This window comes from Ailuropoda melanoleuca, chromosome 5, assembly GCF_002007445.2.
Source record: "Ailuropoda melanoleuca isolate Jingjing chromosome 5, ASM200744v2, whole genome shotgun sequence".
Classification (NCBI taxonomy): Eukaryota; Metazoa; Chordata; class Mammalia; order Carnivora; family Ursidae; genus Ailuropoda; species Ailuropoda melanoleuca.
The window spans coordinates 31,193,045-31,219,057 of NC_048222.1; the positions used below are offsets into that span (position 1 = coordinate 31,193,045).

Below are 26,013 nucleotides of genomic sequence, written 5' to 3' on the forward strand. Positions count from 1 at the left end.
GGTAGACTGCCCAAGCCCAGGCCCCGTGGCCCCAGCGCCAGTGAGATTCATCGCCCTGGGTGAAGACATATTCCCGGGCATACACAGCTCTTGACAACCAGTAACGAGTGCCAGGCAAATGCCAACGTTGTACCTGGAAGAAGTGACTTAGGAGGCAACATGAGGAGTCAGCCAGGCTGAGCTGGGCTGTTTGTCCTTGAGCCAGTCCCTCCCCATCTCTGGCCTCGGTTGCCTTATCAATAAAAGGAGAGGCTGGACAAGTGGGTTTTGACGGTCCTTCCCAGTCCAGTTGTGGAGTTCTGGGTTAGAGATGCTGAGAAAAGCTACGGAGCACGGATGCATCCTGGACCAAGGATGGAACAGCTTCAAGGAAGAGGAAAGGGACCAAGGATTTTTGTACTGAGCCTCTATGCCAAGGCCACCTGCCCACTGCTCCTGGTGTGGACTGTCCAGGGCCTGGGGCGGGACTCGGCCAGGACAGAAGCCCTCCTCAGGAGTGGTCACAGCGCTGAGAGCCAAAGTCTAGGAATCCTTATCAGCTTCTGCCCGTGACTCAGAGCCGTGGCAGGCTCCGCCAGATGGGGATTTCCTGACCTGCCTGGGGGCGAGAGGCAGGGGTTTCCTCCTGCCAAGAAAGCAGATGTGAATCCAAGAAGTTCTGTTTTCAATGAAGTGAAAACACCCTCTTCCCTTTCTTCCCCAAACCTTACTGGAAGGGCCACAGGGCAGAGGCTCTGACCTCCTCGTGAGGCCCCCGCCACTCCCCGGGCGTTGGGGAAGGGAGAAGAGAAGCTGAACCGATAACACAGATGCATTTTCATGCTTTCGGGCAGTTGGGTTTGTGGAGTGTTCATGGCGAACACGGACTAAGTGCTTCCTACAGAGCGGGCACACCTAAGCGTGTCGCCGATGTGGTCTTGTGGACATTTCTGGCAATCCTGTGAGGTCAGGTCAGGAACAGCATCTGCATTTTACGGATGAGAAGCCTGAGGCTCCAGAGAGGGACAACAGCTGCCCAAGGTCACATGGCAGGTGCGGGTCCCGGAGCACAGGAAGCCACAGGTGGAGGGGGCAGTGGCAGTCTCCACTGGGTCATAGTCACAGAGCCACCAAAGGACTGAAAACTCAGGAAGGAAGGTTGGGCCGAGTGAGGTGAACTGTTCAGCAGTGACGCCGAGGGCAGAGAGGCAGGGCCGTGGCCTTGGCTTGAGAAATGCCCCGTACACGCAGAGTCACCAAAACCCACCAACCAGCCAAGTAACAGCCCTGCATTCTGGGGAGACATCCCAGCTCTGGAAGCCTCTGCCTCTGTTTCCCCATCTTTAAACCTCGGGGGTTTGGCGTGTGAATGGAATGAGATAAAATATGGGGGACCCTTCGCACAAGGCCCGGTGCGCAGTGAGTACTTAGATGTCAGTGAGCATTGTTATACTGTTATTACTAAGACTGACATGTCCCTTTACAAATGAGGAAACAGCTAAGGCTCAGTGAGGGGCCTCTGCTACCTTCTTCTGTAAGTCGAAGGAGCTCGGCTGGACGTTCTCTCAGCGCCCGGCTACTGCTTCCAGGCTGGGGAGGTAGCAAGGGGTAGGTAGGGCAGACAGAGGGTTCACTCCCTGTCCCCACTCAGCCCCAGGGCTGCCCTACCCAAGAACGATCCCCACCCAACAATGTCCAGAATGTAAGGCCTCCCAGTTCTGAGCCTCCCAGGTGCCCAGGCAGCTTGGAGGTCCGGGACAATGGTTATGATCCCACGCATGCAAAAGCCACTGGGGGTCCCCGCTGCTCTGTGAGGAAGGCAGAGACCACCAGGCAGCTAGCTGCCCTCAAGGGAGACTCAGTTTCTGTCCCATCAGTGCTTGATGCCCAGAATCCATCTGCCCCTCACGGAGAGACTTCCAGCATTTCCTCCTTGAAATCCATCCTGTCCTGCTCCTGGCTCTCTGGCTGCTCCAGGCGGCTGTCCTCGTCCTGACTGATCTTCCTGGGTGTCTTCAGAAATCTGGAATTCAGGCCCCAATGCAAATCAGCCCCTTCCCCAGTCACTTCCAGCCCATCCAACCCCACTGCTTCCCCTTTTCACCTGGGCCCTTAGGCTACTCACCTGAACAGGAGTTTCTGCCCGGGCTCTTTCTTAATTATGTTCAGCTTATAGTAGTGGCGCAAGGCACGAGACATCTTCTCATAGGTCATGTTCACCCGGTTCTAGAAAGCAAAGCAGTCCCATATCACCCTCCTCTCCCCACCCCACTCCTTCCAGGCCTCAGTTTCCACACATGGAAAGGAGCAGGTTGGGGCCACCTAGGTGGCTCAGTCAGTTACATATTAACTCTTGATTTTAGCTCAGGTCATGATGCCAGGGCTGGGAGATCGAGCCACATGTCAGGTTCCACTCAGCAGGGAGTCTGCTTGAGATTCTGTCCCCCTCTCCCTCTGCCCCTCCCTCTGCTCACTCACTCTCTTAAAAAAAAAGGGGGTCTCCTTGCCTCCCATCCTCCACCGCCCCTCATTTTCCTTTAAAAAAAAAAAGAAAAAGAAAGGAGCAGGTGGAACTGTATGGTTTCTTAACCCCCTCAGCCGAGAGTTCTGTGAGGGTTTACAAGAGCTCTCTTGAGTTTGGAAGGAGAAAGGCAGGAAAGGTTGGAGAAGTAATGAGCACTACCTGCCAGACTGAGAACCTCGGGGCAAAAGGGCCTCACATATTACTTTTTTTTTTTTTAAGATTTTATTTACTTATTTGAGAGCAAGCACGAGTAGGAGGGAGGGGCAGGGGGACAAGCAGACTCCCCACTGAGCAGGGAGCCCGATGTGGGGCTCGATCCCAGGACCCCGAGATCATGACGCGAGCCAAAGGTAAACGCTTAACCAACTGTGCCACCCAGGCGCCCCCACGCATTGCTTTTAAATAGCAAATGTCACAAATGGTAACAAACACACACATATTTAGTTGGAAACGCAGTCAGAGAGACAGCGTGGTCGGGGAGCACAGTGGTAGGAGGAGCTCGCCATGAGCTGTGTGACTTTAGCCAAGTTGTTTTATTTTTTTCTGTGAGGGGTGGGCAGCGCCCGAGTAAGGGCGAGAGGCTGGGCTTTAGTGTCAACTTGAGCCCCAGCTCCACCATTTGGCAGCCGCGGGACCTCGGGTAGGTTTCTTTGCCTCTCTGCCTCAGTTTCCCTGGCTATCAAATGAGGATAAGAACGTTCATCTCGCAGGTGTGCGGTGAGGACTAAATTATCTAATCCGTGAGAGCACTTAGCGCCGTGCTTGGCAGGTAGCATATGCTCATTAAATGGAATTGCTGCTCTCTGGGCCTCAGTTTCCCTCCCTGTACGATATGGGGATTGGACCGGGTAAACACACCCAGCCTCGAGTCAGGGGCATCCTTCCAGCCGCCAGCGCCGCTGAGAGGCAGCAGGAGCGGAGCACCGCGGGATGGGGGAGGGGGCCCCTGCGCGGCGCAGTCGGTTGGGTGCCCAACTCTTGGTTTCTGCCGGGGTTGTGATCTCAGCGTTATGAGATCGAGTCCTGCGTGGGGCTCCTTGCTCAGCGGGGAGTTTGCTTCTCTTCCGCTCCCTCGGCCCCTCCCCCCTCAAATAAATAAATAAATCTATCTATCTATCTATCTTTAAAATAGAGTGGAGCCCCAGCCACACATTCTGTGTTCAAATCCATGCTCAGTCTGGGATAAACCACTGCGGGCTTCTGTTTCCCCTCTGGTGTCTACTCCACCAGGTGTCCTGAGGATTAAATGAGTTAATACAGGGAAAGCCCTCAGAGCCGTGCCTGGTGATCAAAGGTGTGATCAAATGCCATGCCATATCTATTACGGATAACCATGATTGCTAATCGTTTTTTCTTAAGACTCCTTTTTTAGTTAAATGAATTTATTTATAGACAAGGACACTTGCTTTATAGAACCACTGGACATCAAGAGATTGACATTGTAGTCAAACTTCTAATCCTAATTCTTACTAAAATAAATAATTAATAGAATTTGGAGTAAACCACCTAAAATCCTCTGGCAGGTGCCCTTTTAGGTATGGGCATTCCTCACATTGGGAATGCTGGCCTCAGTGGTTCCCAGGCCTTCCCAGCCCTGACATGCGATGCTCCCACAGGGCCTGAGACCTGGGTTTCTCCCCCAGCTCACCCCCTCACCCCCGGAAACCTGTCTCCTCATCTGGCCTAACTCCCCCACAGCATATGCGGTGCAATTCATGTAAAAATGCTTTGAGAGTCTCAAGCGCTAAGCAAAGGTGGGTTTGAGCGAGTAGAAGGCAAGACTCCTGAGTTTCAGGGACAGTCTCCATCCAGAAGTAACTTCCTGTCCCTCGGGATCTCCCAGAATACAATGATCCCAGCACTTCTGGAGCTGCTGGTAAAGCCCCACCCCCCAACCCTGGTCAGTTGACTGTCCCCTAGTGCTGACGGGTCCACTCTGAAACCCTGCTCTGTCTTCTGCCGGATGGGTGGAGGCCATCCCGCCTGCCGGCTACCATTTACCTTATGGTTTCCCCAGAGTCTGGCAAGCCCGTTTGGATCCACAACTCTGAAGATCTTGGCGTTCTTGTCTTCCCACCTGATGTAGGGCTCATACCTGGTGTCAGAGAGCAACTGGTACACATAATCCCACAGCAGGCGGCAGTCTGCAATTGAGCACAAGGGGTGCAGACGGGGCGCTTTCCTGGAGCTGTGAGGACAGGCATTAGGAAGGTGCTCCGGGGCTCTCCAGGCCAGGGCCCAGGCATGCAGCGGGATGGTCAAGGAACAGTCAGGTATGCAGGCTCATTGTCTCATTTATTCACCCTAACTCTANGTCTAGGAAGTGGTTATTACCTTTATCCACAGGAAGAGAGGATGAAATGAGCTCAGAGAGGTATGGACAGGTCCCATCACACAGCTCCTAAGTGACACACAGACCAAGGAGTCTAACCCAGCCAATGTGGGGGCAGGTGGCAAGGGCAGGCGGTGGAGGTGCCGAATGGTGGCCAGTGGCCCAAATGTGCCTCCAGATCCCTCTCTGCCCTTTGCCGGGTTCTCTGTTAAATTGGGATTGTTAAATCCATCCTGCCGAGCCCCCTGGTGAGAGGCTTGAGAAAATCAAATGTGTCATCATGGAGGATGAGTGGCAGAGGGGGCCTGGGAGCAAGCGTTAGTTCCCCTCCCTGGGCCACCAGGCTGGGTCATTTCAGGCAGATTACCTAACTTCTTCTGGGCCACAGTTTCCTTATAGGTGGTGATATGAGGATTAAGTAACATAATAGACCCAAAAGCCCTTAGCACAGTGCCTGGTACAGAGTAAGTGCTCAAAGAATATTAAGCATTATTATGAAAAAGATCAGATACTTGTGTTTTAGTGATTCCCAGGCATTTCCAACCCAGAAGCCAGGCTTCTGCCCCTTCTGCGGTGTCTTAGAACAGATGTAGGCCCTGGCACAGCTAAAAAACACCCCTTGGAAAGGCAGGCAGTCATCTGTCAGTCTGTCTGGTGGCCTGTTAGTCAACCCTTTAGCGATGAAAGTAGAGTGGAAGCTTGTCACCTCTTTAGAGCTCAGGCTCTGGAGCCGGACTGCCTGGGTTCACACCCCAGCTCTGCCACTTAACTGCTGTGTGATTGATCCTGGCGGAGCCACTTAACCTCTCTGTGCCTCATTTTCCTTCCTATAAAATGGGGCTAATACTAACCTCCAACAGCTGGTGTGGGATTAAATAAAGTTCTCAGAATCACACCTGGCACATAGTAAGCACCCAACCATTTAAAAATAAATAAGTAAAAATTTAAAGGAGAGGAATACACCTTGCCAATCTCACTGTCTGACTATGACCGGCTTCACTGTTGCTGTCCTGGAGACACGCGGACTTGGCAACCCTGGGCAGCACTGTCTGCTGCAGCCAGACTGTGGCCAGCACACAGGACAGTCACCCTATACCCCCCGACAGCCCAGCAGAGACTCTCTCATTCCCCAGCTCAAAACAACCCTCCTGCCTGCCACCCACCACCCTCCGGGACTTGGCCTCAGCACACCTCCCTCTGGGCCAGGGGCACACAGCCCCTACTCACCAGCGATCCTGCCATCAATGGGTGCCTGCGGCATGGTGGGGAAGGAGCAGGCTCCCTCTGCCCTGCAACCCAGCTCCGCACAGTGAGATACGTTGAGGGACTCCTCCCTGCCGAGGGGCCACTTGACCAGGGGACTCGAGGAGCTGGGAAGCCCCAGGTGCGACGGTTGCTGCAGGAGATCCCTTCGGGGGGCCAACTGAGGGGGCCCGGTCCCCTCTGCAAGCAGATAAGCACCACTGATTCTGTGGGCCCAGAGCCTCCCCCAGCCCAGACCCCTCCATGACATGCCTGGGAGCCCCGTGGGGGCAGCACTCCTAATACTCTTCCTCCACCCAGTCCCCAGTTGTAACGTCAGGGAGGCATAAAGGCCACAGGTGAGGGCCAGACAGCCCAGGTGTTAACCCCAGCTCCCAGACAAGTAACTCAATCTCTCAAACCCATTCCCTCTTCTGTAAAATTGTTTGCAAAGCCAAGGGGTGACAGAACCAGGTCCAGAATCCAGGTGCGTTTTATCTCAGGCCTATCTCTATCCACCCAACAAATATTTATTGAGAACCTTCTGTGAGCCAGGTATAGTTCTAAAAATTTTGGGCACAGATCACTGAACTCAAAAACAGTCTCTGTCCTCATGGAGCTTATATTGTAGCAGTGAGGGGGGGATGATTAAAATAAAAAAGGAAATAGAAACAGTATACAATATGAGCACTATAAGACAGACAGGGAATCCTGGGAAAGACAGAGGTACGTGAGGGTAAGGGAAGGTCTCACTGAAGTGTTAACATCTAACAGACATCTGAAGGAAGTAGACAAGTGAACTATGTGGGTATCTAGAGGAGGGAATGCCAGGCAGAGGGAGCAGTGAGGGCAGAGGCCCTGAGGCAGGAGTGTCTCTGGCTTGTTCAATGAATGTGGAGGCCAGTGTGTCTAGAGCAACATAAGCAAGGGGGAGAGGGGTGGGAGGGGACAGAGGAGGGCAGGAGGTCATTATAAGGACTTTGGCTTTGACTCTGAGTGCAATGGGAGCCATTGGAAGATTTTGAGCAGAGAAGCGACATGATCTGACTTATGGCTCTCTCTGGCTACTCTATTGCGAATAGATCATAGGAGGTCAAAAGTGAAAACAAGGACACCAATGAGGAGATTCTCTAGAGTGATTGGAGCTGGGCCATGGGCAGCAATGGAGGTGTGTGAAGTGGATGGGTTCTGGATAGATTTTGAGGGTAGAGCCAACAGGACTTGTTGAGATTTGAGCAGGACAGAAATAAAGCAATCAAAGGTGACATCCAACATTTTGGCCACAGCAATTGGGAGGATGAAGTTGCAGTTTGCTGAGATGAGGAAGCCTGAAAGGGGAGCAGGGTTGTGGGAAGGATGGTGGGGCAGGAATCAGGTGTTTGCTTTAGGAGCTCTTAGGACTGAGATGCCCATTAGACATCCCAGGGGAGGTGTAGGGCAGGCAATGTGGGCTGTGAAAGTCTAGAATTCACAGAGGTCTGGGCATATGTAGGGATCATCAGTACTAGATGGTATTTAACACCCTAGGTCTGAGTGCGGATAGAGAAGAGGCCCCCTGAGCCATGGGGTACCCCAACACTGAGAAGTAGGGGAGAAAAAGAGAAGCCAGGGGCGCCTGGGTGGCACAGCGGTTGGGCGTCTGCCTTCGGCTCAGGGCGTGATCCCGGTGTTATGGGATCGAGCCCCACATCAGGCTCCTCTGCTGTGAGCCTGCTTCTTCCTCTCCCACTCCCCCTGCTTGTGTTCCCTCTCTCGCTGGCTGTCTCTATCTCNCGCGGATAGAGAAGAGGCCCCCCTGAGCCATGGGGTACCCCAACACTGAGAAGTAGGGGAGAAAAAGAGAAGCCAGGAAACTGAGAAGGAGTGACCATGGATCCAGAACCATGGAGTGTTCTGGAAGCCAAGGGAAGAGTTTGAGGGGAAGGGGGATGACCTACTGGGTTGAGAGGTGACAATGAATAAGGACTGATAGTGGATGTGGACATCCCCATGTTCAGGTTTCTAGAGTCCCTGACAAAAACAGTTTCTACAGGGAGATCAGGAGGAGAAGAAATGCTTTGCTGGAGAGGAGAGCAGAGAAGTGAGGAGATGGGAGGTAGAGGGCTGCCGGGAGAGTCACAGGAGCCAGGGGTGAGGCCTGAGGAGGCAGAGCAAGGGCAGCTGGGAGCTCAGCCCACAGCTGCCCCTTCCCTTAGGTTGCCTGGAGGAGGCCCTGCCCTCCCTCCCAATGAGGCCAACTTGGAGGAGGGCCCCAGAGCTCTGAGAAGAGCCTCCTCACCTTCCAGGAGGCAGGAGCAGTGCTGAGTGGGCATCTTCTGCCTGAAGGCCCCTCCAAAAAAGGGTCCACACACGAGGGCTTGCCGCTGGGTCTTGATGTACTGGAGCAGCTCATACAGGACATCACCTAGGGGTGGAGGCAGGGAGCAGGTCGGTCACCTGTCTCTGGGGTGAGGGCTGGGGTCAGTCACAAGCTTCATGCTGATGAGATGAGAGGTGGCAGAGTGGAAATGGGTAGGGGAGACGAGCCACGGGGAAGAGGAGGGGAAGTGACAGCAGAACAGGCCTCTGGGGCTCTGCAAACAACAGCCAAACAGATTCCCTTGCTGCAGGCCTGCTTTTTCGAAGAACCAACAGGCAGACATTTATGGAAAAGGGGACGTCTGCCATGCTGAGAGGTAAGCATTCTCCTCCAACCAATGCGTCGATCTCCCTCCATCTCCCGCCCTGGGCCTACCTGGGTTTCCATCAGAACGTATTAGAGGGCGTCCAGTGAGTTCCCCTGACCTGAACCAGGTGCACGAAGCCGGAAGTCATCCTTGGTGAGAATGCAGAGGGCTCTGCCGTTCATCTCAAACCCATGCTCCCCAGTGCGCTGCAGGGAGTACTCCTGCTCAGCCCAGCGCAGCCAGTGCAACACGTCCTCCCTGCTCCAGAGTGCCGGCTGGATGCCTGCAACCACAGGGACAGGAACAGGGACAGGGAGAGAGCACAGGATGAGGGGCAGGAGCTCTCCCCTCAACGATCACTCATCCTTCCACTTCAAGCCTTCTCTGGAATGTCACCTCCTCCAAGAAGCCCACCCAGAAAGCTACCCTGAGTAGATGCTCTCCTGTCATGTCTCCCTCTTTGTCACCATGTCCTGTTGTTTTCCTTCTTGGCACCTTACTTTCCTTGTCATTGCACTTCATATAGTTATATGTTTATGTTTATCATTATCTATGCATTATGTATATGTTCACTTACTTAATTTTTGGTACCCCTCCCCCCAGCCTGTTTTCCAGTTCTTAATTCAACACGTATTTACTGAGGAACTATTATGTGCCAGGCACTGGGCTGGATGTGATGGTTCATAGTGTCTTATGTGTTCAGCACCGAGGACAGCGCTTGGACCAGGGGAGGTGCTCCATAGACCTGTGTTGAGTGATGGCGTGTATGATTAAACAGTCCTGTGAAGAAGGCATGTTATTATTACTGTTTTCCCAGTGAGGAAGCTGAGGCTCCCAGAGGCTAAGTGACTAGCCCAGTGTCACACAGGTAGCACGAGGAACCACCAGGCCCAGAGTCCAGGTCTGTCTGGCTGCCACACTCTTCCGCTCTCTTGTGCCAGTTCAGGTCTGGGTTTGCTCAAGGAACAGCCCAGGGGACAAAGAAGTCTCCTGCACCCATTTCCAGCTTGTGTGTTCTTGTCTCTGGCAATACCCAGACAAGGAGTTGCTTTCTTTTATTCCTTCTCCTTACATGTCTACTCTGCCTGGGTCTATTATCCTCCTAATGCCAGTTATTTACTTCCCTCATCTGGGTTGTGTTTAACAGGACTACATTATGACTGTTGTGGGTCCTTTGTGCTCTTGCCTTCATAGGTTCCTTCCTCGCCTAAAATATATTTAAAACTTTATTTTATGACTGCATTTGTAGAAAGACAAGTGTATTGTTATATATTAAAATGTCTTTTTCTGCCTAAAAATTTGGTTTTTTCTTTTGATTTTAAAAGAAATCAGAACATTTTTGTGGGCCCCTAAAAGTATTGGGGTTCCCAGCATTGTGCCCACCGTGATGGCAGCCTGGTGCTTTTCTTTGTGTGGCGTGTCTCCTCCCAAGAGTATTTCAGCCCTGTCAGGATCCTGGCCAAGTGACAGTGGAAGGGGCTCAGGGCTCATCAGGGATGGTGTGACAGGTAGCAAAACTGAGGCAGGGGAGGTGCCTGTCCAAGGCCACATCTTGGCAGTGACAAAGACTAAATCAACCTGTGACTGCTTTGGTCCCAAATCAGTACAAGAGGTAAAACTTGTTGTCATGTTTACAGAAGAAGAAGGAGAAGAAGGAGGAGAAGAAAGCAAGCATCACCCACTTGTTCATCGATTCAGCCAATATCTAGTGAGCACTGGGCATATGCCAGGCATTGTGCCACTGCGGCAGACATGGCACAGAGTGAGGCTGGCAGGAGGGAGGGAACCAATGACTATCTAATGACCATCTTGCTAACAACACGGAGGGAAAGGGCCCTGAGCTACAAAGGCAGAAAGCCGGCAACACATCTCAGCTTGGGAGGAAGGAGAGGCTCCCCTTAACTTTATTTTGGGACCTAAGAATGAATAATAAAGAAGAATTTCCGAAACTGACCGAAAAATTATTTAAGGGGGAGGAAAAGAACAGAGGTGGCAACTGGCCTTCATGGTAGTACATACCACAATTCCACGTGATCTGACGCTATTGCTGAGACTGACAAGTATCAGGGGAAAGAAGGAGCCTGGAAGAGTGTGAGTGTGTGTGTGTGTGTGTGTGTGTGTGTGTGTGTGTGTGTAAATTTAATACATGATAGAAATGGGTTTTTTTTTAAGATTTTATTTATTTATTTGACAGAGATAGAGACAGCCAGCGAGAGACGGAACACAAGCAGGNAAATTTAATACATGATAGAAATGGGGGTTTTTTTTAAGATTTTATTTATTTATTCGACAGAGATAGAGACAGACAGCGAGAGATGGAACACAAGCAGGGGGAGTGGGAGAGGAAGAAGCAGGCTCATAGCAGAGGAGCCTGATGTGGGACTCGATCCCAGGACCCCGGGATCACGCCCTGAGCCGAAGGCAGATGCTTAATCTCTGAGCCACCCAGGCACCCCAGAAGTAGGGTTTTAATTCAGTGGGAAAAGATAGTGAATTTAAGCTATGCTAAAACCACAACTAGCTCTCCACCTAGAAAAAAATATATCTGGACCTTCACCTGTCACCATCTGACGCTATTGCTGAGACTGACAAGAATCAGGGTAAAGAAGGACCCTGGAAGAGTGTGAGTGTGAGTGTGTGTGTGTGTGTGTGTGTGTGTGTGTGTGTGTGTAAATTTAATACATGATAGAAATGGGTTTTTTTTTAAGATTTTATTTATTTATTTGACAGAGATAGAGACAGCCAGCGAGAGACGGAACACAAGCAGGGGGAGTGGGAGAGGAAGAAGCAGGCTCATAGCAGAGGAGCCTGACGTGGGGCTCGATCCCAGAATGCCGGGATCACGCCCTGAGCCGAAGGCAGATGCTTAATCTCTGAGCCACCCAGGCACCCCAGAAGTAGGGTTTTAATTCAGTGGGAAAAGATAGTGAATTTAAGCTATGCTAAAACCACAACTAGCTCTCCACCTAGAAAAAAATATATCTGGACCTTCACCTGTCACCATCTGACGCTATTGCTGAGACTGACAAGAATCAGGGGAAAGAAGGACCCTGGAAGAGTGTGAGTGTGAGTGTGTGTGTGTGTGTGTGTGTAAATTTAATACACAATAGAAGTGGGGTTTTAATTCAATGGGAAAAGATAGTGAATTTAAGTTATGCGAAAACCACAACTAGCTCTCCACCTGGAAAAAAATATATCTGGACCTTCACCTGTCACCATTCACAAAAATCAATCCCAGATGGGATTACGGCTTAATGAATAGAATAGAAACCTCAACAGAATTGGGGGACGCCTGGGTGGCTCAGTCAGTTAAGCGTCTGCCTCCAGCTTAGGTCATGATCCCAGGGTCCTGGGATTGAGCCCCCTGTTGGGCTCCCTGCTCATGGGGGAAGCCTGCTTCTCCCTCTCCCTTTGCTGCTCCCCCTGCTTGTATTCGCTCACACTCTCTCTTTCTCTCTGTCTCTGTCTGTCTCTTTCTGTCAAATAAATAAATAAAATCTTAAAAAAAAAAAGAAGTGGAAATACGGGGGTGCCTGGCTGTCTCACTTGAAAGAGCATGAAACTCTTCGTCTCAGAGTTGTGAGTTTGAGCCCCATGTTGGGCACAGAGATTACTTAAAAATAAAATCTTAAGAAAAAGTGGAACTAGGAAACTAGGAAACCCACATGCATTAAACAAGGGTGGGAGGGACCTCAAACCTCGACCATGACAGGAACTCAGAGGCCGTTACGTAAGTCGAAGATGCACTTGACTACACTGAGTTTTGTATGTGTGGTAAAAGATACTACAAACGAAACTAAAAGAGGGCAGAATAAAGGGAAATATTTGCAGCGCGGATGACAGATAAAGGGCTAATGTCTATCATAGGCGAAGAGCATCTCTAAATTTTTTTTTCAAGACAAAACATCTTACCAGCAATTCACAGTGGAGCAGGATTTCTCAGCTGCGGCACTTTGCACTACTGACACTTTGCACCTGATCATTCCTTGCTGAGGGGGCTGTCCTGAGCTTTGTGGAATGTTCAGCAGCATCCCTGGACCCTGCCCACTAGATNCCCCTGCCCACTAGATGTCATCAGCAAACACACACACACACACACACACACCCCCCAAGGAGATGTGACAACCCCAAATGTCTGCAGACATTTGCCACGTGTACCCAAAGGAGAGGAGCAAAATTGCCACCAGTTGAGAACCTCTACGGCAGAACAAATACACTAATAAACATGTGTCAAGTCATGGTGCCTCACTAGTCAGGGACAAGCACAATCGGAGTAGAATGAGGTATCATTTTAGTGATAACACCTACACCAGCAGGAATGCAGGGAAAGGATGCCTCGCTGGTGGAAATAGGAATTGAGAGCCTTGGTGGGAGATCAGTCCAGAGGTTACAGAAGGGACTGAGACACAAAGGCTGAGCAGTGTGAAAGCTCGAAACCACCTGACAGTGAGATTCAAGAATGTCAGGGGCAGGCCCCTTAGCGAGCCAGGGCTTCTGGGGCTCTGGGGGCCCCCTGGCCATTGCATTTCTGTGGGATTGCCTATTTCATGATATTTGAGGCAGTCGGCCTGAGAATTCAAGACTATGATTCCTGAGTCAGAGGAGTCCTGTGTTTGGCCAGAGGGTGGGGATGGATTCCACCCCCTCTCCAGCTGTCCTGCCTCCAGGGAAACACTAAAACTACATGAAGAGGGGGAAACTGTGCACTTGGGAGACAGTATCAACCACAGATGTGGTCCTGCTACCAGGTCCAGAGACATGGGCAGGGGACTTCCCAAGCTGTCTGTGACAGACTCTGAGGTCACACAGTAGAACCTGAAAATGAAGCCTGTTATTGCCCCAGAGTGAGATTTGGTTTTTCTTTCATTACCTTGTTCACTCCTACCCCCACCTTTCATCCCTTTGCTGCCAGCACCTCTAGTCCAATAAATACAGAAAAAGCGACTTTCCTATTCCTCGTGTCTTCAAAGAATACTAGGGTCAAAAAAGGCTTTCTAATAGGATTTGAGTCCGCAGAGAAGGACCAAGTTCCAAGCAGTGCACCAGCCACCTAGCTCTGGGCCAAATCTCCAACCCCAGAGTCTGGGTCCCCAGCTCAAACCCTTGCTGGTCAAGTCACCTACAAGCTGCTCAATCTCTCTTAGCCTCAATTTCCCCTTCTGTGAAATGGGATAACATTTCACTGCCTGGCGGGGCTGCTGTGCTGTTCGTAGGGCAGGATAGTGCTGGGGTTAGGAGCCCAGGCTACATACTGTGCAGTCCAGCATCTCACCCCTACCTAAGAGCCATGGTGGGAATGCATCCACCAGAAGACATGTATGCGAATGTCCACGGTGGCTCTGTCCATAATAGAAAAGAACCGGAAACATTCCAAATATCCATCAGTCTGAGAACGGACAATCAAGCTGTGTTGTGTCCATGCAATAGAATGCTTCCTGGCAGTAAAACAGAGTACAAGGCATTGCTACTCAGGACTCATGGCTTAAAGCTGGTACTCCATTAAAGGAAAAAAGCCAGATGTAAAAATGCAATCAAGAACAGATGCTAATCTAGGGGGAGAAATCAGAACACCAATCACCCTTTGGAGGGGAAAGGACCGGGAAGAAGGACAAGGGAACTTCGTAGGGCACTGGAAATGGTCTAGTTCCTGATCTCAGTGCCCAAGTGTACATTGTACACTTAAGATCTGTACACATGACCCTCTGTAAGTCATCCCTAAAAGAAAAGGAGAAACATACAAGGCCAGCTGGAAACTGGAGAAATGACTGTGTTTCAGTGTCCCCATCGGCAAATCGAGGGTGGTGACAGAATACAGCACCAGCAACATGGGGCTGTCATCAGGATTCTACAAGATAATCGATGTAAAGACCGGTCGGTGTCTGGCATGTGGTATGCACTTTCCAAGACAAGTGGAGCTCCTGACGTTAGCCGAGGTGACGCAAGTAAAATGCTTGGCACAGTACCCAGCACACATAAGAGCTCAGCGACTGCTGTCAAGTGTTATCTAAGGTATCCAATACCCACCCCAGACATCTTCCTGACCCCGTTACTGGGATGAACCTAACTGAGTCTCCCCTTACCAGTCTGACTACCCCTCAGGAGGGCTTTACCTGCAGACTAGCCTGTGCTCCTCCCTCTCTTGGCTGTGATCCACCGTATTTTCAGTTCCTCACGTCAACCATCTTTGTGTCTCAAGATCCTGATATCACCTTACTCTCCCTGCCCCAACCACATGCTCACTGGGGATTTCCACCTTGGCTGGTTCCCGGCTTCTAGGACAGATGTGGACAGAGCCCCCAGCTGGGGAAGCTGGAGGGACTGTGGGTGGAAGACACCACTGAGGAGTTCACGTATCTCCCTGAAGAGTCAACAGTGCCTTTCACCCACCCAGAGCAGGGCAGGACTTGATGTCTCCCCTCCCCATCCCGGGCCACATTACTGTCCACTGGGTTTATCACTGGGTGTCCTGCTTCCCTATGCCGTCGCTGTGTCCTCCGCTAGAATGTCAGCTCCATGACCACAGACTTTGTTAGTCTCAGTCACTGCTGTCTCTCTAGCATCTACAGCAACGCCCGGCACATCGTAGATGCTCAATAAATATAAACTGCCTTAATGAGTGAACTGAAAGACTTCTAGGCATACTGACCGGCTCCCAGTCCCACCCCAACCAGGTCTCTCTTCCCACTGCATCCTTTTCACTCTCTTGCTCAAGAAACTGACATGGCTCCCAACTATCAAACCCAGCAAGTCAAAACCCCTCTGTCCTGAGTTCAAGACCCCCTCCAACTGCTCCTCCCCACCTGAGCAAAGCTATTTCCCAGCCACTCCTCACCACACCCCTGCAGTTTGCTAGATAGAGTGACCTCCAGAGCAACAGGGCTGGACCAATCGTGAGCAACCAAATCAGAACTAACAGCTGGTGTCTACCTTCCTGTCAGAGTTCTCAGGAAGAATGCAGGAAACTGTCAAGTGCTTGGCCAGTCCGCCAAAAATGGAAGCTGTCATCATCCCACACTGGAGGCTGTTGCTCAGAGTGAGTGACAGCTGCGGGGTCTGAGGTACCTGAGTTTGAATCCCAGCCCCACCGTTTTGCCAGTGGATGACTACAGACAAGATCATTCTCCCCATGGTAAGACCAGGGTTCACATCTGTAAGGCGGGGGTAATAGAAGAATCTACTTTCCAGGCCTATTTAAGTGTGTTTAAGCACAGTATACACAATACTTGACCAGCACAATGCCTGGTCAAGAGTAAAAACTCAACAAATGGTATTTATTATGATTATCAGCAACCTCATTGATAGAGCCTGCCTGAGAACAGAGGGAGCAGCTTGTTTCTCTGTCATGATTACTGTAGTTTGTCCTAGGTTTTTGAGGGTCACTGTCTGTCCAGTGTCCTCAAATCCACCACCCCATTGTTTGCCCTGATTTTCTTGGCTGATATTGCCTTTCTTGGTAATCACACTCAGGTTTACGGTCACCAGACATTGGAGCAGGGCCAGCACAAACAGTTGTGTTGTGTCCTGCACAAAGGCACCATTAGAGGGAAGGAATGGGAGAGTATAGATGAAGCCAAGCCCAAAGCTGGGCTCGGCTTCTTCCAAAAGGAGAGGTCTTTTCAATCTGCACAAAGATACACACAGTCTAGCCCTGACTTCAGGAAGGAGGAGGTCCTTTGTTCCCAGATCACTGGGTTTTGGAATCTCCCATCTGTTTGTTGTTTGCCATATTCCCTTTCATTGACAGGTGACATCACTGTCAGTATTCAAAGCTTCCAGAACATTCACTTAGTCTCCAGCCTCACCTCTCTCTTGGCACGTGCATCCATCTAACTTACTGCTTCTCATATGCTTTGATCTAGGGCAGAGCTTCTCAGACCATTCTGACCTCAACCCACAGTAAAAAAAGAAAAAAAGAAAAAGAAAAAAAAGCATTTTATATCATGACCCACACACACGTATATATAAAGAACCCAAACAAAGTATTCATGAAATGTTCTATTTCATTTTTTAAAAATATTCATTTTTTTTAAAGATTTTATTTATTTATTTGACAGAGCCAGCGAGAGAGAGAACACAAGCACACAAGCAGGAGGAGTGGGAGAGGAAGAAGCAGGCTCCCAGCAGAGGAGCCTGATGTGGGGCTTGATCCCAGAACGCCGGGATCACGCCCTGAGCCGAAGGCAGACGCTTAACAACTGCGCCACCCAGGCGCCCTTAAAAATATTCATTTTGACCCACTAAATTGGGTCCTTGGTGAGTCCTGACCAAACACTGAAAAGCACAGTTAGGACACAGCTGGATAAAACGAGGCCCTCAAATGTTATTTCTAGCAGCAGCAGTGTCACCCAGGAGTNTAAAAATATTCATTTTGACCCACTAAATTGGGTCCTTGGTGAGTCCTGACCAAACACTGAAAAGCAGTTAGGACACAGCTGGATAAAACGAGGCCCTCAAATGTTATTTCTAGCAGCAGCAGTGTCACCCAGGAGTCTGCTAGAGGCTATGCCCCACCCTAAAGCCACCGAATCAGAATCTGCATTATCAACAAGGCTCCCAGGTGAGTCACCCTAGTCTAGGAGAGCTGGAAGCCACACTGTTAGAATTGTATACATGAAAGTAAAGTGCCCAGGGACTCTCTTTAGGTGAGGATGTGAACATGAGCAGCGGCACGAACATCTGTGGGAATTCCCCAAGGGCCTTTTCCCTTGTTTTACACAGCCAGGGAGCTGCAGAGAGGTGTCATCCTTCTGCCCATGACATCTGAAAATCGCAGGTGGTGCTTTATGGTCTCTTCCCATGGCTTATGCACACCTAGGAGCTTTGAAAGTCAATTTCAAGATGCAGAGACCCCAGTTCCTCTGCATCCAACAGTGGCAAGTTCACAGAGCTTTTTTTGCCGGGGAACAGGCTCCAGGAAAATGCAGAGTCAGGACCAAGAACTAAGTCCGGGGTGTGAGGCCCCATCTGGCCATTAGCTGCACAGATAACTTTCCCATGTGGAGTCTCAGCGTCTCTGTCATCAAATGTGACTGTGCTGGGGACCATCTCTAAACTGCCTCTTCTCAAAATTCCCTGAGCTGTCCCTGGAGGTTGCATCATCTCCACCCAGACCTCCCTCCCCCCCGGACCTCAGCCCGGCTCCTGCAAGTGGTCCCAGGGCCTGCATGTACGACCTTCACAACTCCTGATTCACCCTGGCCTTGGGGAAACCCTGACAGATGCAGACTGGGGGGAGGGGAGATGTGAATCCTCTTTCGCTCTCCACTTCCAGAGAAGGAAGCATCATCGTGAATCTCCTTTTGTGAGTGCAGGGCACTGCACTGGAGCCTCGTGGATCCAGCCCCTCTGTCCCAGCCCACATCCTGCCACTAGACAGGACAATCATCCTCAGAGTGGACTTTGAACTGCTCCACCGCACATATTTGTTTGTCAGGCAAACAAACACGGAAACGTAAGCTCTACAGGGAAATTGTTGGTGTGCTCCACTTGTCACCAACTCACAAAGCTCAGCAAGATTTGTTTTGTTTGTTCACCTTTCTGCTGAGGCAAATCACCCTGATGATTAGAATAGAAGCCAGAAGTGGAGGAGGGAATGGGGTGGGCAACTGAGGATAAATGTCAGAAAGATGCCTAGCAATGGAAACCCAATTTCAAGAAACAGGGATGACATCACCCCAGGCATCTGAAAGGTCATCCCCTCATTAGGTGTCAGCAGTTTGCTTATTTGGGATGTTGTTGACAGGAAAATGAGTCATTTAGTGTACCTTATCTCCTAAGACTGTTAGATATTTACTAAAGGCCAGAACTGGGCTGCCTCAATATTTTCAGAAGTAAATATGACTCATGAAATCTAAGATGAGAAGTACAGAAGACGCTGCTGGGGGCCTGCCCGTGGCCCTTGGCTCTCACCTCTACTCTCTGAAGGCCGCCAAAGGCCGAATGTCAGCACCTGTCTCTGCACCTGACTTAGCCAATGCAAAGGGCAACTTGGAAAGCTGGGGAGGAGTGGGAAAGTGGGGATGAAGCCAAGCCAAGCCCTGGCTGGGTTTGGCTCAGCTTCTCCCCAAAGGAGGGGTCTTTTCAATTTGCAAATGGAGTCAATGGAAGCAGCCTCACCCCATCATGGATGGTGAGTGGGTGGATGAAGACCCTGCTTCCTTACCCCTGGATGGGGAGGACTCAGGGTGTGCTCTCACTGCCCCCCCAGAGGCCCCCACCAGGAGTGAACTCCAGTTGCCCACAGTGCCACAATTTAAATTTCTTTTTGCTTTTAAGATTTTATTTATTTATTTGTTTGTTTATTTATTTATTTAGAGCCTGCGTGCAAGTAGGGGGAGGGGCAGAGGGAGAGGGAGAGAGAGTCCCGAGTGGACTCTGCACTGAGCATAGAGCCTAATATGGGGCCGGATCCCACAACCCTGAGATCATGACCTGAGCTGAAACCAAGAGTCAGACACAACCCACTGAGCCACACACACATGCCCCTACAATTCAAATTTAAATTAGGTTTCCTGCTCTCTGTAGGGAGGTATTTCAGGGTCTGTTTCTGGAGAAATCTAACCAAAGGCAAGAGGATTAGTACCTCAGGAGCTCTAAAAGGTCACATGACCCTGCACCCTGAGTCGAGTAACCAGGGAACAGGCTGGCTGAAGAGGAGAGGAAGTTCTTGTCACTAGAAATGTGCAGGAGGACCTGGTGACCATCACAGAGGGGCCCCATTAAAGGGGGCTTCGAAACATTAAAAAGCTTGCATGACTGTATTTACCAAGGTGATGGCTACATTTTCTAAATTCCCACTCCCCCTCCTGTACCCTATTACCCGGTAACCTTGAGCTAGGCACCCAGAGGCAGGGAGGTGACTGAAGGTCACTTGACCTTGGGCAGACACAACTTTCTGGGCCTCAATTTCCTTATTCGGAATACGAGTGAGTTACCCGAGGCAACATCTAGGGCCTCCACCAGTGTTGACATTCTAGGACTTGGTGTGCCAATTATGGGAGTGGTCTTTGAATATAGGGGAGGCTGTAGGGGATGGTCTAGAGGGCCTTGTGGGACCTGCATAGAGCCCGTCCCTCTCTGAGAATCAGTGTCCTCAGCTGCCATAAGATGACATCAACAATCCTTCTCAGTAGCAACACTAGGGTCTTCAGGTCCACCCCCAAAGTCCCATTTTTCCTCATCACCACGGCTTGAGTTAGGCACAGACCCCAAATCCTACCCTCTACGTAACCGTTGCCAAATATCTCCTTGGAACAGCCCCGAGCCCCAAGCTACCAGTCAGGGCTGGCATTTGGACAAAATGAAGCAACAGAGCTCCTTGCTCCTCTCCTCGTATCACACCGCTACTTCCCTCCCCCACAACTCTGAGGCATGAGGCCATCCTTCACGCTCTGTGGTTCTCTCGTATCCATGAGTCCCCATCTCCCCACAGGCTCTGTTCCTCATTAAAAGAATGCCAGGCTATGGACATAAGAGGCAGAGGCATTTGGGGGCAACCAGTCTTCCCAAGGCCTATGAAGTCATACCCAACATTCTGCTCCATCCTGTCGGTGGCTCAAAAAGCAGGTCGTGGCCAGGAAATCAGAAGGGTGTGAAATCCATTAAGCAGGATTCCAGCCACTGGGTGAGCTGAGCAAGAAGTGGCCTGGATGCTTCCCAACCCAGGTCACACGTACCTGTCCACAGCTCCCCCCAAAACCCCTACCCAGATTAAGACCTCCCACTGGCAGTCAGCTTGCTACGAGTCCTATGATTCCCATGGCTTAGGAAGTACGTTGAAAACTCTCTTAGAAGATTATCAGCAGGACCAAGGTTTGGCCTTAGCATGGAAAGCCCACACGTTCTTGGGCATGTCACTTAGCTTTTCCACCTCTCAGCTCTGGCAATTGAAACATAGGCATAAATACACGAATCTATAGCCTGTTCTCTGGTTGTAAGTTTCCTCGGGCAAGAGCATTACTTAGGAAAATGAAATAAAAAGATACGGCCAGTCCGTTTCCTGCGGCTCTCTTTGGGTGGATCTGATCATTCTACATATTCTTACGCTTCCCTGCCATTTCCCACTTTTTGATAAGCACATGCTACGTTTGTAACAATAACAATTAAACGTAATTATTTAAAAGAGAGTTCTACATACATACAATTGTTGTTCACTGTTTAACTCCATCTGACTTCCTCATTGGCAGTATCCCTAACTTGTTGTCTTTAGACTGGAAGAGACCCCATAGCTCGTTTGATCCCAACCCTCTCTTACTAATGAGGAGACTGCCCGCCCTGCCCTCACCCTTGGCCAGGGCAGCTGCATTCTCCACAGTGAGAATTCACATTTCCCTCTTCTGATTTCCTCACCAAGGAAAAATTAAAGAAAACCCAGCAAAGAAATAGCAGATGGAGGGAGGGCCATTCCTCAGGTAAGAGGTTTATGTGCCACATATATGTCCTTTAAAACGTCAGCCTGGGCCTCCTGGGTGGCTTAGTGAGTTAAGTGTCAGACTCTTGATTTCGGTTCAAGTCACGATCTCAGGGTCATGAGATCAAGCCCCAAGTTATAGGGTTCCGCACACAGTGGGGAGTCTGCTTAAGATTCTCTCTCTCCCTATCCCTCTGCCCCTTCCTTCCTCTGCTTTCTCTCTTTCTCAAATAAATAAATAAATCTTTTTAAAAAATAAAATAAAATGAAAACATCAGCCTTTTCCCTTCTCTCTACTCACGGAGTCTTCCTGGTAGCTTGCAGATTTCCCCTTCACCCAGCAAGTTCATTCTAGCTTCACATCTGGCCTGGGTGCCTGGGGGTGGTGTGGCTGCCTCGGACCTCACAGAAGAGCTGGCCAATGCTCCCTCCTAGAAAGAGGAAAAAGCAGGGCAGTCAAAAACAAGCCCTCTTGGTAAAGGCTCAATTATCCTTAAATGTATTAAGAATTTGTCTCAAAGGGAAAGAGCATTCTTCTCTGCATCTACCTTAAAGGTAGGACCATGTGGGGCACCTGGGTGGCTCAGTTGGTTGGGTGTCTGCCTTCGGCTCAGGTCATGATCTCGGGGTCCTGAGATGGAGCTCCAAGTAGGGCTCCCCGCTCAGCAAAGACTCTGCTTCTCCGTCTCCCTCTGCTTTTCCCCACTGCTCATAGTCTCTCTCTCAAAGAAATAAGAAATTTCTTTTAAAAAAATTTTTAAAAGCTAGGAGCCGTGTATGTCTTCAGCTTGGTAACTTCAACATTTTGTACAGAGTGGACACTTGATAAATTTCATCTTTCTGATTCAAGTTTTCGTGCATGCGCCTAATCCCACCAGAAGGCCCCCCTCCCCCGCCAAGATTTGACTTGTAAACTGGAAATCTGAGAGCCTAGGAATACTCACTGGCATCTTGGTGAGAGGACACAGGGAACCTGAGGGGCCAGGGTAAAAAGACCTTAAGTCAGAAATAAACAAACAAACCAGTAAATGCTGTTTTCAAGGGAGAAAAAGGAAGGGTACATTTCTGAATCCCAAGGTCCCACCAAGGGAAGCCCGTATCTTTACAATTTTACACCCAGCTTAGTCCTAGAGGGACTGGATGGAGGGATGAAAAAAGTGACAGGATTTCATAGAAACAGGTATAACCTTGGGGCTTATGCCCAGCCACAGGTGCCAGCCCGTGAAAAGTAAAAGTGAAACCAGTCCCAACAAATAATTTTCTCAAACTAGGGTCTTCAAAAGTATTACATTCATCTCCTGATGGCCGAGGAGGGCAGCCTGCAGTGAAAGACTGTGGGATTGGACTTGCAAAGCAGAGGAGGATTTAACACCTTTTGGGGTAGTTCTCCTGCGTTTCTGGCTGGCCCCCACCACACCACCCCACCTTGGTGCTATTTCCCAGGTAACCCAGTTTCAGAGGCTGCCTCCTGGGAGCAGGGCGTGCCCAGCTGGAGAAGGGTCACGGTCTCACACTTGCAGGAAGCCCCTTGTGGACTCTTCTACCCTCTTGCAAGCATGAGGATCTGCCAGTTCCTGGGCTTTAACCGCCTGGGAAATGCCAGCCCGGGAGCCACTGAGAGTTACAGCTCCGGGCTTCAGCGTGAAAGCCAGTGGGGGAGGGGGGCGGTGTCTGATAAAATGCGGCTTTGGATCTGAATCTTCTTCATGGAGAGAGGAGGTGGAGAAAGGCTTTGGCGGTGGGAAGGGGGCCCTGCTCTGGGGCGGTTCTGAGGCTGCTGGGGAAATATGGCAAATGGAGAAGGACTGCTAAGGAGTGGGGGCTCCTCTGCGGTGGCATTTGCCAGCGGTTCGGGTCTGGTTTGCGCAGGAACTTCCAGGGACGTCACAACTGGTTGATGGCAGGGGTGAGGAGGAGGTAAGGAGGAGCAGTATATAACACAGAAGGGTTGCGAAGAGAGAGAGTGAGGCTGGAGGTGAGGAGGAAGGGGGAGTGAGGGATGGGGGGTGAAGTTTGGGAATGCGTTGGAAAGTGAGATTCCAGCCAGGATAAAGTTCTGGCGACATGGGTGCGGAAACTGAGGTGGTGGAGAAGGGCTGGGGGTCCGGAGGCTCCGCGTGCGCGCGGCGGGGCTCCTCCGCCAGGCTCTTACCTGCATCGCAGGTGGAGGTGAGACAGCCACCGGCCGTCGGTCGTGAGCGCTCCACTGGCCGCGGCTGCTGGGCGCTCTCAGGCCCTCCGTCCCTCACCCCTTAACTCGGCCCCCAGAACTGGAAGGTAGTGTAGGAGGAAATCTCTTTCGAGAAGCGCCGGGGAGTGTGCCCTCGGGCTTCCCGGGCCAGCAGGCTCACAGGGCGCTCCGGTAATCGCTATCCTTCCGGGAAACGAAAACGAAAGAGCGGGATCCGGCTTCCACTCCCGCCCCGGCGTGCTCTGCGGGGGGCAGGCGCCGGCCCCCGCGGCAGCGCGGCGGTGGGAGCGCTCCGCTCGCCAGCCTGGAGGCGTCGGTCCTGCTCGCAGCCTCCCGCTAGTGGACGGCCGCTCTGGGGCAGCCTGGCCCTGGTTCCCAGGGGCACGGAGGTGAGATTCTGCGGGATCTGGGGAGCAGAGGGAACCCCTGGTCCTGGGCTGAGGATAGCAACAGACCAACTTCGTACCACCCCTGTGTCTCCGCATTTGGATGGGAGGGGACCTCCCAGGCTGTTCGCCTGGACAAGGGGCCTCTTCTCTTAGGAATGAGTGACCTTCCTGGCTCTGACCTCAGCCCGGCCTGCCGTTGGGCCCCATGGACGCCCCACCATCCCGTCTGAGCCCCACCATCAGAGCAGCTGTGCTACTCCTCCCTACTTAGACCCTAGTACCCTGGGGATCCTGGCTAGCACCTTTTCCCAGGCCTCTGGCTCCGCCAGGCAAACCAACAGCACACCCACAGGAAGAAAAGGAGGGAAACCTGAACCTTCTGCGGAAACTCCGAAGGTGCACATGATGTTATAAAGAAGGCTTAGCACGAAACTAGTGAGAACAAGGCCAGAAACCCAAAAGAAAAATGAACGAAGAGTATGAGCAGGAGGTCCACAGGACACAAAATGTTGAATGGCCCGGGAACATAGAAGAAGATGCCCAGACTCACTCATTATAAAAGACATGCAAATAAAAACTTTTGAGATGTCATTTTTTTACCTGCTAATTTGGCAAAAATTCAAAGTTGACCAACATAATCTGCTGGAGAGGCTGAGGGGAACAGAGAACACTGGGCAACCCCATGGAAGCCAGTAAGGCGAGATCTGGCAAAGTTACAAATGCACATACCCTTCAGCCAGCAATCCCACTACTGGAAATGTATTCAATAAATCCACCTGCACGTACCCAGAGTGTACGTGTTCTTGATTTCAGCATGGCTTATGATAATGACTGATTAGAAATGATCCAGGCATCCATTAAAAGGGGGCTGATGAAATAAATTATGATAGAGCCATTTAACAGAACAGCATGCATGTCTGACACAGCTCTCCGTGCTGATGGCAAGCTCTCCAAAAGGCAGGACAGCGTAGCAGTTAAGAACCCAGACTCTGGGGGCGCCTGAGCCGCTCAGTCAGTTAAGCGTTCAGCTCTTGATTTCCGCTCAGGTCGTGATCTCAGGGTCGTCAGGTGCACCGCTTCGGGCTCCATGCTCAGCGTAGAGTCTGCTTGAGATTTTCTCTCCCTCTCCTGCACCCCCGTCAAATAAATAAATCTTTTTAAAAAGCGGGGAGGGGCGCCTGGGTGGCACAGCGGTTAAGCATCTGCCTTCGGCTCAGGGCGTGATCCCCACGTTATGAGATCGAGACCCACATCAGGCTCCTCCGCTATGAGCCTGCTGCTTCCTCTCCCACTCCCCCTGTTGTGTTCCCTTTCTCGCTGGCTGTCTCTGTCGAATAAATAAATAAAATCTTTAAAAAATAAAAATAAAAAAAAATAAAAAGGGGGGGAAAAAGAACCTAGACTCTGAGGACAGCCCGGCTGGCTTGGAATTCCATCTGTCACCTACTGGTTATGTGCCTGTAGATAAGTTGGCTAACCTCTCTCTACTGCCTCTCTCCACTAACTGCCTCAGTTTCCTTAACAGTAAAACAGAGCAGGGGCACCTGAGTGGCTCAGTCGATTAAGCGGCTGCCTTCGGCTCAGGTCATGATCCCAAGGTCCTAGGATCGAGCTCCGTGTTGGACTCCCTGCTCAGTGGGGAGTCTGCTTCTCCCTCTGCCTACTCCTCCCCCTGCTTGTGCTCTCTCTCTGTATCAAATAAATAAATAAAATGTTAAAAAAAAACCCAACCCAACAACAGTAAAACAGAGCTAAGAATAATACCTGTGTCGTAAGGTTGCTGTGAGGGGTAAATGAGTTAACATTTGCAAGACAACTAGAATGGGGCCTGATGACCATGCAAAACAAAAAAATCAAGGTACAGAACAACGTGTACTAATTACTACCTTTTGTGTATAAATAAATAAATAAATATATATATGTGTGTATATATATATATATTTACACGAAGCTCTGAAGGGTTATGTAACAAACTACTAGACATAACTGGGTTTCAGGATAGAAAATAAGAGCAAGAGGGGCGCCTGGGTAGCACAGTCGTTAAGCGTCTGCCTTCGGCTCAGGGTGTGATCCCAGCGTTATGGGATCGAGTCCCACATCGGGCTCCTCCGCTGGGAGCCCTTCTTCCTCTCCCACTCCCCCTGCTTGTGTTCCCTCTCTCGCTGGCTGTCTCTCTGTCACATAAATAAATAAAATCTTTGGGAAAAAAAAGAAGAAAATAAGAGCAAGAGTTTTCATTGGAAACCTTTTTATATTGTTTTGATTAATACCTACCAAAAGA

General features: G+C 50.7%; 1 protein-coding gene and 1 long non-coding RNA gene across 7 annotated transcripts in view; one reads left to right on the forward strand and one right to left on the reverse strand.

Moving 5' to 3' along the window:
• The window catches only part of ETV7 (ETS variant transcription factor 7), a 26,868-nt gene extending 3,126 nt beyond the window's left edge, over positions 1-23,742 (reverse strand). The window contains exons 1-9 of one of the 6 annotated variants that reach the window (XM_034660626.1): positions 23,305-23,740; positions 22,097-22,125; positions 21,454-21,583; positions 8,862-9,026; positions 8,356-8,481; positions 6,063-6,278; positions 4,505-4,647; positions 2,105-2,205; positions 21-2,002 (exon numbers count right to left, since the gene is read on the reverse strand). In XM_034660626.1, the coding sequence (XP_034516517.1) occupies positions 1,885-2,002; positions 2,105-2,205; positions 4,505-4,647; positions 6,063-6,278; positions 8,356-8,481; positions 8,862-9,026; positions 21,454-21,583; positions 22,097-22,102 (1,005 nt within the window). In that variant the 5' untranslated portion in view covers positions 22,103-22,125; positions 23,305-23,740 and the 3' untranslated portion in view covers positions 21-1,884. Of the gene's footprint in view, positions 1-20; positions 2,003-2,104; positions 2,206-4,504; positions 4,648-6,062; positions 6,279-8,355; positions 8,482-8,861; positions 9,027-21,453; positions 21,584-21,700; positions 21,756-22,096; positions 22,149-23,304 lie in introns of those variants that run through there. The other 5 variants (XM_034660627.1, XM_019794181.2, XM_034660625.1 and 2 more) reach the window with 5 other exon arrangements.
• LOC117802321 lies at positions 22,602-24,517 on the forward strand. Its single transcript, XR_004625464.1, has 2 exons — positions 22,602-23,069; positions 23,886-24,517. It is a non-coding gene; the product is annotated as an uncharacterized LOC117802321 (long non-coding RNA).
• The last annotated feature ends 1,496 nt before the right edge of the window (positions 24,518-26,013 follow it).